At 32.9% G+C, this 18043-nt stretch overlaps 1 protein-coding gene across 8 annotated transcripts in view; it reads left to right on the forward strand.

The window, feature by feature from the left end:
• Positions 1 to 18043, forward strand: part of RFX3 (regulatory factor X3) — a 314889-nt gene that overhangs the window by 236893 nt on the left and 59953 nt on the right. For all 8 annotated transcript variants that reach the window (XR_004233321.1, XM_023497908.2, XM_031962220.1 and 5 more), the window contains 3 exons: positions 691 to 810; positions 12747 to 12868; positions 13438 to 13550. Coding sequence is in view for 7 of the 8 variants with exons in the window: in XM_023497908.2 (XP_023353676.1) it covers positions 691 to 810; positions 12747 to 12868; positions 13438 to 13550 (355 nt within the window). In the remaining variant the exon portion in view is untranslated. The remainder of the gene's footprint in view (positions 1 to 690; positions 811 to 12746; positions 12869 to 13437; positions 13551 to 18043) is intronic.

An 18043-nucleotide genomic window follows, 5' to 3' on the forward strand; every position in this document is an offset into this window, starting at 1 on the left:
TCTTTTTCAATGAAAAATCACTTATTCTATATTACATCATTTTTACTAAAACCAATTTCCCACTAAAATAACTGATATTCATTATCATATATTATATGTGCATATATTTTATATAGATATAGGTACTTTGGTATATCTGTGAATTTATCTGTATTAAATATACCAAGAAAGATTATACCCGTTAGGTATCTATCTTTCATTTTATATGATTTGTGCTCAGTGATATAGAGGTCTTCCTCTAGTTTAGTATCTACCCTGGACAGACTTCTGGTTGTTGGTGCTTTTCTCTGCCAAATTTATTTCATTTTATTTTGTATTTTGTATTTATTTATCTTCATATATATTATCACCTGACAGCCCCCCACCCCATACAATAAAATAAGTTCCATGATGATTGGTACTGTATTGTGGGAGTTTTTCCCCCACTGTTTTTATACAGTGCCTAATATGTCGGCTATATTTAGTATGAGATAATAGTAGGTGCTTAAATGCTTTTTTCATTTCAGTTGAGCTCTCCCCACATGACCAGTCATTTTGTGTATGTGCAATTTATATGCTTTTAATACTTAGAATTAATTTTGTAGTGTCTTAAATTAAATGGATATTGAATAAACCTAATTTTATATTTACTGATACTAGATATTTTACTGATACTTATACTTTCATTGTCTGTTGTTTTTCTTGATGAAGAGGGAACTCCAAATACCATTACTATGGGATTCGTGTCAAGCCGGACTCCCCTCTTAATCGACTACAAGAGGACATGCAATATATGGCTATGAGACAACAACCCATGCAGCAGAAACAAAGGTAAAGTCCAGATTTTTCACTGGAACTTGAAAAATCATTTTAACTCTATGTGCTATGTTGTTTCCTTCCTCTGATAACAAAAACAAAAAAACACCATCCTAAGATAATATGTTGTTCTTCCTGAAAAATCACGTAGGTTGCTCACTGCTCCTGAAATATATTCCTTCCTAATCTTCATCTGTTAAAATTTTTCTCTTCCTTCAAAATTTAATTCAGATCATCTTTTTTTTTTTTTTTTTTTTAATGAAACCCTCCCAAGTCTTACTAACCAAAAGTAAATTTCTTCTTGTTTTCCTACTGTAATTTAGGTTTCTACTTTGTCCTTCTATCTTACTCTATATAAATACACTGCATTTATATGTATATCTGTCAAATCTCCCCAATAGATCGTTCCTTGATGGCAGGAAAAGTGTTTTTTTTTTAATATTTGTATTCTTGTATCTACAGTAGTGTCTTAAATATGTGGTAGGTAATCAATTGTTTTGTGAATTGCTCTCAATTCTTAGTGTACTTTCAATGTTGACAATTACATTCTTGACAGATACTAAAACCTATGTCTTAAGAAGCATTTTGAGGGTTTTTTTTTGTTTGTTTTATACCAATAGTGCCAAGTTTTTCCTCCTTTGAGAAGCATAGGATAATCCCATTTTTTTTTCAGATAGAAAAACTAAAGATTAATATGTAATCTGTCACAAATCAAAATTTATCTATATTAACTTATTCCAAGCCATTCTTCCTTAGGCAGCATAGAAACTTTTATAGAAATGCAATTATAAATCATAGAGCTGAAAGTAACCTCAGGAGAGAATTGGGGGGATCCCCCTGCTTAATGGCAAGTAAAGTCTTTTTACCTCTATTTTATAGATAAAGCAAGTAAGGCCTTTTTAAAGTTAAGTGACATTCATAATCATACAGCTAGCAAATAAAGGAGAAGAATAAGTTCCCAGGCTTCCTGGATCTTGATCTCACATTCCATGTGCCTCTTGTAGAATTAGAGTTCTTTTTCTCTACTAATATGTCCCACTGCATCTTATATTGTGGTTCCTTCATAAAGCATCATTCTCCTCTGCAGCATATCAGGTATTAGTCACAGCTAAAGAAAAAATTCAGTGCATATCTATTCTTAAACCCTGAATGGAAGATTTTATGGAGGCCATAATATTGCTTTGTAGAATACTAATCAAATAATTAAATAATAGTGCTGACAATGAAAATATCAAAGCATTCTTCTTTCATATTTCCTTTTGAAAAACAAGTAGGAGATATATTTGGAAAGAGCTAAAGCAATTTCCAGGAAGACTATATCCTCACTACATAAATTTTCTTTTTTAGGGAGAGATATAACACGCAGAATTAGAGAAAGGCAGTTTTTTAGGTAGAATGAATATTTCAGTGATTATATGAAAAGTGAATTCCAGGACTGCTTATCACATATTAAGGGATTTCTTTTTTGGAGGGAAAGTAGCAGGGTCTTTATGTTGCTTTTATTAAACAAACAATTGCTCCTTCAAGTTTTAATGATAAGTAACCATATCTATATGGGAAATAATATTAGATAAATGTTGTCAAACTCAAATTAGAATCATGGACCATATAGAAGAATCCCTGCAGGATATATGCTGATTTGGAAGACTATATATTAATGTTATCTGTGCTCCATTGTATTTTTTTAAATTTTATTAATTTGCTTCTGGTGGCACTCTGGAAGTCTGTTTGACACTTCTTTGTTTGAGTTAAATCAAATTTGAAATCTTTGGTATTTATACTCTAAATTCCCCTCCCCCCATATCTCTTCCTTTCCCTCCTCCCACAGAACCATTTATTAATAATTGCTTTTTTAAAAATTATCAAATCTGATCATTATTTAGGAAAAAAATCTGATGTTAATATGTAACCTACATGACCCCTCCCAGCCCTGCAAAGGAATAGGAGAGGAGTCATCTTTGGGACCAATTTCATTTTTTTATACTCATGAATTTTGATTGTTTTATGGTACTTGGGTGTTTTCTTTTTTTTTTTTTTCGCCATTTACATTATTATAGTTATTTGTTTCTTTGGTTTAGCCTACTTGATTTTATATCAGTTCACATAAGTTTTTCTATGTTTCTCTGTATTCATTGTGTTCATCATTTCTTACAGCACAGTAATATACCATTACCTATCACAATTTATTTAACAATTATTCAGTCAACAGTCATCTCCTTTGTTTCCAGTTCTTTTCTACCACAAAAAAAAGTGCCACTATAAATTCTTTGGCATATACAGGGCCTATCTTTTTGTCAGTGACCTCTTTGAGGAATATATCTATCAGTGGAATATCTGGATCAAAGAGTAATTGTTAAGTGATTTGATTCATTCTTTCATATGACAGTTAAAATAAAACAACATATGTTTGTTTGCAGTTGGTGATCTTAAAAGAGGTTCTGACATAATTATTTAAAAAGTTAATTTAAAAAAAATAAATAAAAAGTTAATTTAAGACTAGCAAAGTGAACTATATAATAAAAGTTTCCTTCCTTTCATATATGTGTGTTATATATTATATATTAAATTCTATAGTGTGTATAAATTATAGGTGTAAATTATGTATACTCACAGATATGTTTGTATATCTGTGTATATGACTGTGTATATGAATGTAATTTAGAGGCAGAAAATTCTTTAAAAAGTAGATTGAGAAATTATTAAATCTAACAAAATTAAAAGATTTTTAAGTCACTAATTTCACAAAATAAAACCTAATTCTACTGACAATGTATTCTTAAAAGAGATATAGCAAGCTTCCTTTGGAAAATAGTTTGTTTAAAAAAAACTAAATTAAATGGTCTGGACCCAAGATTGGCTGACTAAATATTTTTACATAAGAAAACTGAAAAATATAAAGTTTGGAATCTACTTAGCCTAGAAAAATCCCTATTATATCAAAGGTAGTAGGAATAGTTATTAGAAATGAAATCACTAAGTATGTTTTTTATAACTTCATATGCATATTAAGTATAGTATTTTTGCCTTTTTGATGAAAGGGGAAGGGATGAAAGGAGAAAGAGAATATATAACTGAAAATTAAAATTAAAAAAAATAGGACAAGAATAAATGAGCAAGCAATTTAAGCATTTCTAAGACTATTACCAAGTTCTAGAATTAAGGTTTTGTTATGGAATTCCTTCATAAAAATGTTTCAAAATTCTAAGTTTTAGGTTTAATTATTTTTGGGTTGTTTTTTTTTTTTAATCAGACAAGCAAATAATGTCCACCCTTTTGTTTTCTTGGATTTTTTCTGATAGCTATTTCCAATGACCAGTCAATCATTTTACAATTGTACTTTGTTAATTGATTCAAGAACTTTAGTGTTACCAAGTATATAGACCCCTTATTGTGATTAGCAGAAGAGCACCAGCAGGTATCTGTTCTCACTACTAAGGAACCATCCAGAGACAACATTGATAAGCTTAATTGAAGCCAATTAGCCCATTGTTGGGTGGGTGATGGGGAGGAAACTTGGACACTAATAAAAGAAATTTCTTTACATTAGTCCAAGTCTGTTATAAAATCAAGGATGGGACCATATGACTTATAAATCACAAAATGTATGTAAACATATTATAGTAAGTAGGATATTATTATTGGAGCTTTGAAGTAATATAAACAGAATAAAGCATGTTTCTCTGAATATATTTAGATGCATATTTATGGAGACAACTTATTGCCTAAAATACAAATAAACTGTGAAAAATTTGAAAAATTTTAGTGCCTGGCTCAACACTTAGCATGTGAGAATATTTAAATAGTTTAAACCCCTAGAAGTCCATTTTATGTGATTGTGCAAGTAGAGTTTATCAAAAGTGTCAATTCATTTTTTGAGATAAAAGAATCAAAATACATATAACATATAATTTATTGAGTAAAAGGGGCATAAGATTTAGAATCTGAGATTTAAAAAAATTAAGTTTATGAAGACGTGAAATATATATATACATACATACAAAATAACAATGGTTCAGTAGTTCGTAGTGGGAAAGTAATAGAGGAACTAATCTGAGAAAAAGGTAAGTCTTGAGGACTCTACTCTTATCTATTGGTATTTCTGTGCTCTTCAAGTATACCACAGAGCCTCTTGAAAGAATCATAATAGAGTGACTTAGTGAGTAGGAAAGCAAAGAGCAAATGTGGATCTGAGAATGTGCAAGAGCAACTTGACTATCGAATTCTGGGTGTTTTTTGGTTGTTGAACCTTTTCCTTTGAGAATTTAGTATGTTGCAAAACTTGCTTAGCTTCAGAGACAGAACACAACATATACATAATTGGAGATCTCAGCAATGATACATGCTACAAATTTGAACTGAGCATGACATCTTGGTCCTCCTTGACTGAAGTCCCACATCCCTGTCACAGGAAAAGACCCCCCCACTTGTGAGGACACTAATTATTTAGAAGTCAGAAACTAGATATCAGTTATCAGAATTCAATTAAACTCATTTAAAGACGCATTTATGTGAAAGACACTGTGTTCAGTATTGAGAATACAATTACAAAAATGAATCCTGCCCTCAAGGGGTTTTGCATTTTATTAAGAGAAAACATGTACATATAAAATTAAATATAACATAGATACAAAGTAATCTCAAGCAACTGGATAGTTTTGGTTTCTTTGTAAGAGGTTTCTTTACGGGAGGAAGCATGAGAAAACTCTTTTTAAGGAAGGAGTGTGTTCAGGCATGGAGGACAGCTTCAACAAAAGTCACGGAAATGGAAAAACAGAATTTTTTCTTTCAGTGTGACTGTAGAGGACATGAGACAGCATAATTTTCAGTAAGTTTGGAAATGTTTGCTGTCTGGAGCCTGATTGTGAAGGCCTTAAAATTCCGAGCAGAAGAGCTTATCCTAAAGCAAGAAGGAAACATTAAAATGTCTTGAACAGTGTAGTAACATGTGTGTTAGGAATATCAATTTGGGAATTATATGAAGGATGCATTGGAGATGTTGAGTCAGACAGGCAGACAAATTGGAAGACAATTGCAATAATTTAAGCTAAAGATGATGGTCTGAAGTAAAGTGGTAGTCATATGGGTAGAGAGAAGGGGATGGAAACAAGATTTATTGTGAAGCTATAATTGACAAAACTTGGCAACTCCTTTAATATGAAAAACAAAGAATGGGGAGGAATGAAAAAAGACTGAATAGCTAAAATGTATATTGTAATGCCTTCAACAGAAATGGAGAAATTTAGAAAAGGAGTGAGGTTTGGGGAAAAGATAACATCAGTTCTATTTCAAACATTTCGTTTGAGAATTCTATGAACCATCCAATTGAAAATTGAACTGAAATTTTACAAAGAGAATGGGTCTAGAAATCATTTACATATGTGTGATTAGCTGAATCTATAGGAACAGATATGAGATAATTTGTAGAGAGAGAAGAGAACACTTTTCAGAGTCACTTGGTACAAGGAGGCATAGAAAGAAGAACAAGAATGATAATCCTGCAAGAGACTAAAAGGGAACAATTAAATAAAACCTAAGAGAAAAGAAGGGGTACATTTAGGAAATCACAATTGTCAAAGATTGCAGAGAAATCAAGAAGGATGAAATACTAAGTTTTCTTAATAGTTTCTGATTCAGAAAGTCCTGAATAGAGAAATTATATTTAGTAATGAAGAAATCATTGGAAACAGCCCTTTCAGTTGAGTGATAAAGTCAGGAGCAAGATTATAAGCATTTAGAAAATAGAGACAATGAGTGTAGACAGCCTTTTCGAGGAGTTTGACTATAAAAGGGAACAGAGGTAATTTAAGACAATAGCTTAAATGGATGGTCAGACCAAGTAAAGAAGGAGTTGAGTAGTTGTTGTTGTTGTTGTTGTTTTAAGATTGGAGAAGATCTAAACCTGTTTGTAAGCAGAAGGATAAGATTCAATGGCTAGGGAGAGAGAAGATAATCAAAGGAGTGAGCTGTTGTAGTAGACAGAAGGAGATAAGAATCAAAGGCCTAAATAGGATTGGTATATGTGAGGAGAATGACCCTGACTTTCTTCAAGACTGGAGAAAAGGAGGAGAGAGTGCTTAGGGATAATAATGTTGGGGTCACAATCAAGGAAAAGAAGAGATGGTATAGTAGGTAGTTCAAGGAGAAAAGAAAAAACATATTATACACCATGGGAACTGGGTCCAGAGCAAAAGGACTGGTGTCAAGCAATAAGAATCCAGTTGAAAACAACAACATAAGATTAATTTGTAGTGACTACACCCCTTATGAAAGTATGATTGCGTGACTTCTTCCAAGCTCCGCGTAATAAATGTAAGGTATGTATATATAAATATAAGGTTTTTCCAGGGTTTAATACAGTGCTTAGCATATAGTAAGTGCATAACAATTTTTTTCATTCATTTATTCATTCTTGTGCAACTAAGATCAGCAATCTAAGATGCTTTGACAAGGTAATGAAAAATACTTTTTTTGTCATACATCTTTACTTTTTCAAATTAATACAGAATTTGTTTTCAAATATGTGATATATATGTTTACACAGAAATCATATTATCATTGTTATGAGGGTGGGATAGATCTGTGATTTCATCAATGTGAAAATTCAGTATCAAATCTCTGTCTATTAGTGCAGGTCCACATCTCATGTGTAACTTTTTGAGAGTGGAGCAAATCATTTAATATTCCTGTGGCTCTGTCAAATGAAGGGTTTGATCTAGATAGTTGCTGAGTTCTTTTTAAGCTCTAGAGCTATGATTCTGGGAAACACTTCTCCAAAGATGGTGATATCCTGTATTGGAATCAGGAATATGACTTGGAGACAGACATGCATGTATATGTTCCATCCTACTATACCTATGGAAGCCATTATAACTCTTCTCCCACTGCAGTGGCATGGAATTAGATCAAGAAATAAAGATTTGATTCTGGCCCAAACTTAAAACTAAATCTATCTCTAGAACAGGTGCCAGATCTTCATGCAGTCTCAGAACCATCCCTAGCTTCCTAAACAGCTTCAGAAGCAAGAAGGAAGGGTCCTAGACAATAGCAAGTCTTCCTAGGAACATTCAAAGCTGTTATTTCAAGGGCTGAGCCTGAGTTGGATTAATCTCCAGGGATGGATAATAGTCAGGTGCTATGGCACCTGAGCAGCTAACTTTAGTATGCAGGTAAAGAAGGTTTATGCTGAAAGCCTTAGTATTCACTCTGCTTCTAAAGCAGTCCCTGATGTAATGATCATATTTTCCATTGAAGTCAGAAGAACTAAAAATAACTAAACACTCCAACCTATAACACTGTTTCTTGGAATATCATTGATTCCCTATTGTTGTTTTATAATCTCTATAGGGGTATATGCTTCTTATAGCATTATAACATAGGCTTTGCTATTACTTATTCAGGGTAAAATTTCTCTTTTGCAAAAATATAGCTCATTTTGAATATTCAAAAAACTAAGATAAATATCTTAATTTAGTATGTTTTTAAATTTTTTTGAAAAGATTTCAACATTAAGATCTTTTGATAAAATAAATGCACAATTCATATTGAAGACCATACTATTAATAATCACATTTTTAGTTTCCTTACCTTTGTCAGCCTTTGGTTTTTCCATAGATAAAGCCATTTGCTTCTTGGGATAGCAAAATGGTAGGGGAGAGGTAATTTGCCATCTCAACAAGGAGCCCAAATTTCCTGTGCTCCATGCATCAGGAATAAATGTGAAAAGGAAAAGGGGTGTTCAAAAAAGAGATTTCAGGATAGGGACAAAAACAAATTATAACAAGATTGCATACTTTACAGTTAATTGACTATATTTTAATTATATAATTACCCACATCAGTGAGTCAATAAAAGTTAGGGACAGAGACAACTGAACTTATTTTATTGATATCAGAAATTCCCTCTAGTAATATAGTTTAGAATCTTCTCAACAACTTATCATAGTGGATAAAATAACATACTTGCAATCAAGAAGATCTCAGTTCTGACCCTATCTCATATGCTTAACTAGCCATGGGACCTGGGCAAGACACTAAAATCTCTCTCTTTTTCTGTTTTGTCATATACAAAATTAGGGTGATAATCACATCTACCTTCCAGGAAGATTGAGACAAAATGAAATAAGATACATAAAGTGCTACCCTTAATGTAAGCTATTAGCATTGTTTATGGTTTTAAAGGGTTGCTTAAAGCACAACTGAATCAATCAAGAGTTACATTGCCATTTAATGACAGAAAAGGTATTTGATCCCACATTTTCCTGTCTCTAAAGCCAATTTCCTACCCAATGTATTATGCTACCAGTTTTCAGTGAGATAAAATAAGTAAAATCCAACAATAAGGCAAAGAATTTATTTTAGTCAATGGTTTCAGCCTTCCCCTTACTCAAAACCTGTATTAAATCCACTCCTAAAAAACAAAATTGGTAGATTTGAATCTTACATTTTCCCTCCTGCCCAACTGTTTGCTGATGAATCTATGAACAGAATGGTTACAAAATAGGCAACTGAAGGGACTAATTAGAGAAAGGGACTAAAGACTGCATTTAACAATATTGTTATTTACAAAGGATTTCTTCCATTTAGAGATGGAAGGAACATTTGAGTTCCTATAATTCAATGTCCCTATTTTAAAGATGAGGAAGCTAAAGCCCAGAGGAATAAAGTGGTCACACACATAGAAGAAGGAGAGAGTCAGTTTCTAAAGATTCAATTAACTCCAATTTCAGAGTTCTTTGTCATACTTTAAATTTTTCTCCTGAGATATTATTTGTTTTACTGGATAGTGAAAGTCACTTAATTCACCATTTTTTAATGAGTTGTTCAGTTTTTGACTCTAGTTTTGTCATCACAATCCCATCCAAACTGTTTATCCCTTTACTGGGGCAGCCTTCAATCTTATGCATTTGCATCTGGGATGTTCAGATCACACCACTTTGTGAGAATAATTTTTTCATCTGTGATTCACAATAAGTTACATATTTCTTTAAGATAGTTTGTAGGATCACAGATTTAGATTTAAATCCCCTCATTTTGAAAAAGAGGAAACTGAGGCCTATAAGAGGTTAAATGATTTGCCCAGGGTTACATAGTTACTAAATAAGTAACTTAGGCAGACTGGGATGAATGTCCTTCTATCTGTTCAAGGATGATTTTGTTCTTCCTACATACAATGTTAATTACTGTAAAAATTTTGGGATGAATTTCCTCCTAAAATCCTTCATTAGTGTAGAGAAGCAAATTTGGCAATTCTGATGATAAGTCTGTGTTACTTTCCACCTTCCATTATGATGTTTTAGTATTCATGCATAGCCATATTGTCTGTTTTCAATGATGCTTTCAAAGTAGAGTTACAACTGTCCAAGTTCCATGTAACACTATGATGAGCTCCGTATTGAAAAGATTCCTAATAACCTTCCAAGTTTTATGTTTCAGTGACAGGTTTCATGCATTCACTAAGTTATTAAAGCATTAGAGTTTCTTTGATTTCTTAATCATTAACAATTTTAGCTGGTGGTTACCCATGGAGTTGCAAGCTGTTAAAATTATCATTTCTTTCTTACTAATTTTAAAACCAAGAGCTGCTTCTTCATTAGCAACAGCACAGGTCTTTTTTTTTTTTTCTTCTGGCAGCACAGATTTTCAGATATGGTCCAGGTTTATTCCATTTTTTTTTTTCTTAAAATGCCAACCAATAGCTTTGAATGCTTCAAACATAATTTATGAAGGTGATGATTTGTCTTAACCCCCTTCCCCAAATCAAGAAGACTTTCTTTAAATAGTGAGCTTCCCTAATGTTTGCAGTTAAGTGAATATTTACAGATGATGAATTATTTGACAGAGTAGTTGAAGGCAGAAAAATTTGAAGTTATGTTTCAATGGCAAGAGTCATTGCCAGTAGAAAATCAGTCAGAATGAAAATAAAGCATCCTCAGCTTACCATGTAAGTCAAGGGAAAGCATGATTCATTTCACAGAGATTCGATTTGCATGCACTCTTTAAAGAATACATATGACATAAACATGATAAATATTTATTTGATTTTTGTATCAGTTTTTAGCAGCAACAAAATATTTTGTCTTAAAGTTCATTCAAAATTGTTTAACTATTAGAAAAAAGATAGTTTAATGAAAAAATCAAAATTAATATTGAAACTCAAAAAAAGTTGAATTTTCTTCTTAGTTGTTGATTTATTGTTGATTTTTTCTTTCTACAAGAGTAAGTTTGAAAAAACTCTCAATGTTCTATGTTCCATTATTTTATATCTATACAAACTGTTATCATTACAAATGTTTATCTCCTTATTAATATAGTTCCTATTATTGCTGTTATCAAAGGGATATGTGTTATTTATTGGAAAAGCACCAAATTTGGAGTTAAGACATTTGGGTTTAAGTGCAGCCCCTTAGCAAGTTGGGTAATCTTGATCAAGTTCATTAACCTCTATGACATTTCCTTTTAATTATAGTTCACCTTTATGTAATTCTTTACAAGTTAGGAAGAACTTTGTTTACAACAACCTTATGAGGGAGATAATAAAAGCATTTTATTATCTTATTGGGGGTAATGTTTTAAATTATGCTTAAAACAGAACTAGAATTCTTATCAAGGGACAAGGGTCTTCTGACCCCATGTCCAGAGTTCTTTATATCACAATATTTTTGTCTCTATATATGTCTATATATGTTTGTCTATAAAATAAGGAAAAGTAGATATCTCTTAAAGTTGTTGTGAGGCTTAAAGGAAACAGCTTTGGATGCAGTAGATCTTATATATAAATGTGTGCTTCTAATATCATCATTATCTGATTGATATAGCTAGTATTACCATAACTCAAAGGAAAATTATTTCACTATCTTCCTTAAGAATTTAAGAATTGTCTTACTAAGATGAAGAGCTTGTTTGCCTTCTATAAACACAGTCTAAGAAGAAGCTTCCATGAAGTCTTTCTTGTCTAATCTTAAATTTCATAATAGTTTTGAAGTTTGCGGTCATTTTGCACCCATGATATACTTGCTGGATGCAATAGACAATAAAGAAGTGCAATCAAAACACAGCTGGTCTCCATTTTATAATTTCCCCATAATCTCATAATAAAGTTTCATATAATTGAAATCTGTAGGAAGTTGTTTCAGCTTTCTCTTCTCTAAGCTAAATAATGCAAATTCCTTTCACCTCTATTGTTTAAACTCCAAACTGCATTAATTTAAATTGGTTAAACAAGTTCAGTCTATTTTATTAGCAAAGTTAAAATTCATAGCTGAAAATAATGAAGCTAAAACCAAATTAAGTAGAATGAATTGAGGAGGATGGAAAGCCTTCTAAAATAAATTAAGGTTGGAATTAATTGATAAGGACCCTCCACCTTTTCATTTACTAAGGATCAAAGTTTCTTTCCTCCTTCAAGCTGGATCTTTACAGGATAGACCAACATGTTTTACCATAAGTGGTACTTCAATTCAACAAGTGTTCATTTAAGTGCTTCCTACATTTTAACCTCTGTTTCAATAGGCATTAGTTTCATTAGGCTAGAGTGCTAAATTTCCTTGTCTCACCCCAAGGTAAAAACATATGACCTGTCTGTAAACTCTAAAACTTGAAAACTTTCTACTTTTTGCAGCCTGGAGATAGCCTTGGAAAACCCAAGGTCTCTCCTGTAACACAATGAGCAAGCTTTTTTAATCTAAAGAAAATACTTGGAACTCTTTGTTTTAATTATTTGTTCTTGGATTTCCCAATTTCAGTTAGTTTCTGAGAGAAAAGTAGAATTGAAAACATGTTTAAATGCTACTTTCTAAAGTCTATTTAATCTTAGAGAAATCCCTTCAACATGAGTAATAAAAGAAAGCAGAATTAAGTCACATGCCTTAGTCATTTTTGTGTGGTGTGGTGCTTTGAAGACTCAAAGAATAATTTCTTTGTTGTTATTATTGTTCTTTCATTCCATATTTTAAGGTACAAGCCTATGCAGAAAGTGGATGGGGTTGCAGATGGTTTCACGGGAAGTGGTCAACAGACAGGCACATCTGTTGAGCAAACTGTAATTGCCCAAAGTCAGCATCATCAACAGTTTTTAGGTATGTTAAGATATAATGTGTATTAGCTGTTAGTAGGATCATGAAACCTACAAAATAGCAGCAGGTTTTTCTTCAAATATCATGGTTCATTATAGACTAAATCTACTCTAATATTCTTTCTGCTGAAGTTATATATCCAGTACAACATGAGGATTTGGCTCATTCTTAGCCAAATACTTTTTTTTTTTAAAGATCTGAATTAGTGTCAGACTTTTTAATTCATATGTACTAAGTAAATATGTATGGCATATCTGCTAAAATGGAAAACTCTATGCTATTTCTAAAAGTTCTAGTGAAACTTTAGGGTTAAAAAACTCACCCACAATAGTTTGTTTCTCTTATATAACCAAAACAGTCTTGTTACAATAGTTCTGGTCACAGCTTATCTTTTCTATTGTTCCTCCTGCTAGCTTTTGATTGTAAAATATTAAGATGGAAATATGAAAAGTCTTAGGTTTTGGGACCCTGACTTTACAAAAACAAAATCTTTATGTTCTTGATTTTTTTTCATTAAGCTGTAATTGGAACCATCCACAATGGTTTTTTTAATTCTGTTGTCATGGTAACAGATGCATCTAGAGCACTTCCAGAATTTGGAGAAGTTGAAATATCTTCTCTACCAGATGGTACTACCTTTGAGGATATCAAATCATTGCAGAGTCTTTATCGAGAGCACTGTGAGGTAAGTAAGACTTTTCAAGCAAATTAAGTCTTGCTAAAAGCAGATGATATGTCACTTGCATAGGAGAGGAACTGATTCTCATACTGTTTTGAACAAAGTCTATTCAACAAATACTTATCAAGGGCTTACTGTGTTCAAGGAACCGGCAAGTTTAAAAAAGAAAAAAAAAACCCTCGTGCCTCAGATATTGACAATCAAATTGAATAGAATACATGCACACAAATAATGATACAGGAATGGAATTCATAAGAGAAGTGATACAGACAAATAAAGTATTATTAGGAATCTGAGACTAGAGAAAGGATTTCATTCAGGGAGAAGAGAAATTAGAGAAAGTCATAAGAGATATGGTGCCCATGTTGGAAGTTGCAGGTAGGGAACAAATTCAACAGACAAAGAGAAAGAGAGAACATCTAAACAGGCAAGGAGGGAATGTGGCCAGAGGCATAAATAGCATAAGAATGAGGATGAAGAGTAGATCAATTTGTTGGTAATATAGGGTTCATGAAAGGAATGTGATAGGACATAAGTTAAGTTGCAGGCAGATTATGGGAAAAATGAGATTTTTCCTGCCTAACTCTTGAGGTAAATGTAAGGTTCATGAAAGGAATGTGGTAAGACATAGGGTAAGTTGCAGGCAGATTATGGAAAAAAAGAGAGATTTCCTGTCTAACTATTGGAGTTAGGAGTATAAAAAGAATAGGTTAAATTAACTGGAAAGCTTGCACTATCTACATTCCTCAGACTATGAAGTGCTACAGTTATTCCCCCCAAAAATCATTGAAGGTTCTATTCCTCTCTTCAGGTTTCTCCTTGTGTCATTCATATACATACACACACACATGCACATACACATACACACACACACACACACACACATACACATATACACACACACAAATACTGCACAAGGAAATACCAACATGGCACAAAGAAAAACTTGCATGAAAGTGTGTACATACTTACTTTAAGGTTTAGCCATAGGATCCTAAGATTTATTGCTGAAGATAATCATAGTATATCAAGTTTATATCGATTTTAAAAGGGTCTCAAGGATCATGTAATCCAACCTTTACCTGAATAGGAATCTCCTCTAAAACATCTCTGGGACTTTATCTTTCAGAATTTATAAGGATCTTATGCTTTAACAGTTCTTCATCAGTAAAAATCAAAAGTTTTTTGACTCCCTTCAGACTGGCTCTTTATGGGACAGACTAATGCCTTTATCATAAGTGATGCTTTAACTCTATTTAATTCAGTAAGTGCTTGATTTCTCCTTGGTAAAACCTACAGTGATAGGAAACTCACCACATGCTGAGACAGTCTGTTCTTCTATTGAATGGCTTTGTGTTCTATTAATGGACAAATTTTCCTAGTGGATTGATATGACCAGGAAAGGATCCTTTTTAGTCTAACCCACTCATTTTATGGTAGAGTAAAATAGGGCCCAAGAAAATCAAGTGATTTTGCCTCACATCACAGAATTATTCAGTGGCAGAACTTGTATTTAAAATAGATCCCATTACTCCATATCAGTATCTTCCCTTCACCACCTCCACATATCCCATTTTGTTTTCTAGAAGCTCAGATTCAGACAAGAGTTCAAGATAAGAGTGAAGATTTTAAGCCATCTGACTCAAGGGTCAGAGCTCTTTCCACGAAAAATTCTGTATCCTCAAAGCAGGCACTGATCTGTGTAGGAGAAATTCCCTAAGGCAATGAAATCACAAGTCTACCTCACCATCAATGTACTGTACTCCCATGGTCTGGAAACTAGTTGAGGAGGAAGACATAGGAATCCCTGACATGGGAGACCTCAAAGGAAGCCCTTAGTCTTTTCCATCTAATCAACAAGAGAAGAGTAAGGGCAGACTCACTGCAGGGCTTGGCAAATCCTTGATCCAGCTAATTCTCAGTTAATGGGGGAAATTAGCTAATAATCATAATTATCTCAAATAAGGTTATACTACCTCAACACGTTGTGGGACTCTCTTACTAAGTTCTTCCAAATGTATTGTATGACCATTTTTCCATCATGATGGAAAAGAAACTTGCTCAGGAGTGGGTTGGACTAGATGATGTCTAAGGTGGTTTCCAACTTGTTATTTTTACTTCAGTGTTGTTTGTGGACTTGCTCTTAGTAGAATCTAATCCCTTGCTATTATAGACTTCTAACTCCCAACTGCTGACAATGCAATATGCAGTGAGATTTTTTCAACTCATAGCATTAATGGTTGGTTTGTTTTTTTGTGTTTTTTTTTTCTACCCCGGAAGTAAGAAATGTTTGAATGAACCTGAATGCTTCTCAGAAGTGTTGGGTTATTAAGAACCAAAAGCAAGGTTCTCACATTATTTGTATAACACATGACCAAAATTCTCCATGTGATCCTAATGGATTGCCTCAATCATTTTCTCCAGTGACCATTTTAACTATAAAATTCAGTGACTGTTTATCTCCCTGTTGATCTTTATGTGTTTCCAAGTGATATTCTTGTTATACTAAAACTCTCTAATAGGAATTAATTTAAGAGAATAGTGTTAACATATCCCCCTTCATCTATAATAATCATAGGATTTAGAATTGGAAGGACAATGGAGATCTTCTAATTTATTTTGCAGATGAAGAAACTTAGACCTAAAAATTCAAAGTGACTTGTTCAAGGATAAGGGAGTAAGTAACATATCTGAGTTTTGAATAATGACCTTCCAAGTCCAAGAATAAGGCCCTTTCTTGTAAACTGCATTCCCTTCAATAAAGAAGATAATGCAGATAATTCTTTAGAGTTTTTTGGTTTCCTATAGACAGAATTTAAACAAAAGACAAATAAATATTTTTCCCTGAAAAAAGTTTTTAAAGTACATTTTAATTGATATCATTTTGTTTTTATACTACCCTCATTTCCCAATTTATTCCTTATTCCATCTCCTCCCAGAGAATCATCCCTGATAATAAAGAGATGGGAAAAGAGTTCAGCAAAACTGGCCAATATAATGAAAAAGTGTAACATGATTTTCATTGTTTCACCCTCTTATCTACCACCTCTTATCTCTCTTTTTTAGGATCAAGCCTAAGTCATTGTAATTTCATGGCATTAGTTTTGATCACTTTGTTATCATTGTTCTTTTCATTTACATTGGTCATGGTTTGTGAGCATATTGCTTTTGTGGTTCTGCTTACTTCACTTTGTATCAATTCATGTCTTCCCATGCTTCTCTGTAGTCTTTATTTCTTATATCTTGACAATATTTCATTAAATTCATGCATCACAATTTGTTTAGCCATTTCCAAATTAATGGGTACTTCTCCTTTGCTTCTGTCACAAAAAGTGTTCTTCAAAAAGATTATCACAGGGTTCTTTACAGCCATATTCCCTGGAACATTTAAAATAGGAATTAATTTATAAACTGTTGGTGTCTATACCGCATTTCAAAGACACAGAGGAACAGAGAAATCATGGAATGTCAGAAGGGGCCTTGGATTCTGTCAAGGCCAACCTGTATCTGACCTTAAAAATTGCAGATTCTAAATTCTCCTCTTTGATCATAATCCTTTGCCCTCTAATTCTTCCCACTGTTGAAATTGTTCTAAAGTAGCCCTTTGTCCTGCACTCCATTGATTTCATTTTTTGTCGCCATATACCATGCCTGTTTTAGTTTCACTTCTTTCCCTTGCAATCTTGACTCTAAAGTAAAGCAATTTGAGAAGATACTATCTTCCACTTTCAAAACTTTCAAATGCGTGTTATTCTTTTTACTATTCCTTCTTTTAAAGAAATAACAAAAATCATACTTAGTCCACTAAAAAGTCATGCTATTCAACCTTACTACTCATTTCTAACTGATTCTCTTTCAGGCTTATCACCACAGCTATTCCAAACTCTCCCAGCTCTCCTCCATACCTCAGTATCAGCCCATTTACCTTTGAAGATGTCCTTACCTCCTACTTTAATGAGAAAATTAGAACTCTCCTTCCTAAGTTCTCTCATTTCTCCCCAAAATATCCTGTCTTTGCTCCATTCTCAAAGGACAAGGTTACCCTATTTCTTGTCAAATTAACTCCTTCTCTTGTGCTTTTTTTTCTTATTTTTTTCCTTATTCTTATTCCTCTTCTCATAGAGTCATTTTCTATAATTCATATCCTCTCTAATCACTCCTTTCCCTTTGCTTATATTTTTACACTTCCTTTATTCTTTTGCACTGACCTTGTCACCCACTTGACTTATTCTCATATCGCTCCTCCCCTTCAATATTAAACTTCTAAAAAGATTACTGTACACTCAGTGTTTACATTTCTTCCACACTCACTTTGAGTTCCTCAACTACTTATTGCCACTACTCTGCTGAAATTTCGCTCTCCAAGGTTATATTAATTGTCAAATTCATTAATCTTTTTTTAAAATTTCCAACCTCCCTAACCTTTCTTCAGCATTTGACACTATTGAACCCTCTTTTTGTACTGGTTTTCCTCTTTTGGTATCTTGATGCAACTTTTC

Source organism: Sarcophilus harrisii, chromosome 1 (genome assembly GCF_902635505.1).
Source record: "Sarcophilus harrisii chromosome 1, mSarHar1.11, whole genome shotgun sequence".
Classification (NCBI taxonomy): Eukaryota; Metazoa; Chordata; class Mammalia; order Dasyuromorphia; family Dasyuridae; genus Sarcophilus; species Sarcophilus harrisii.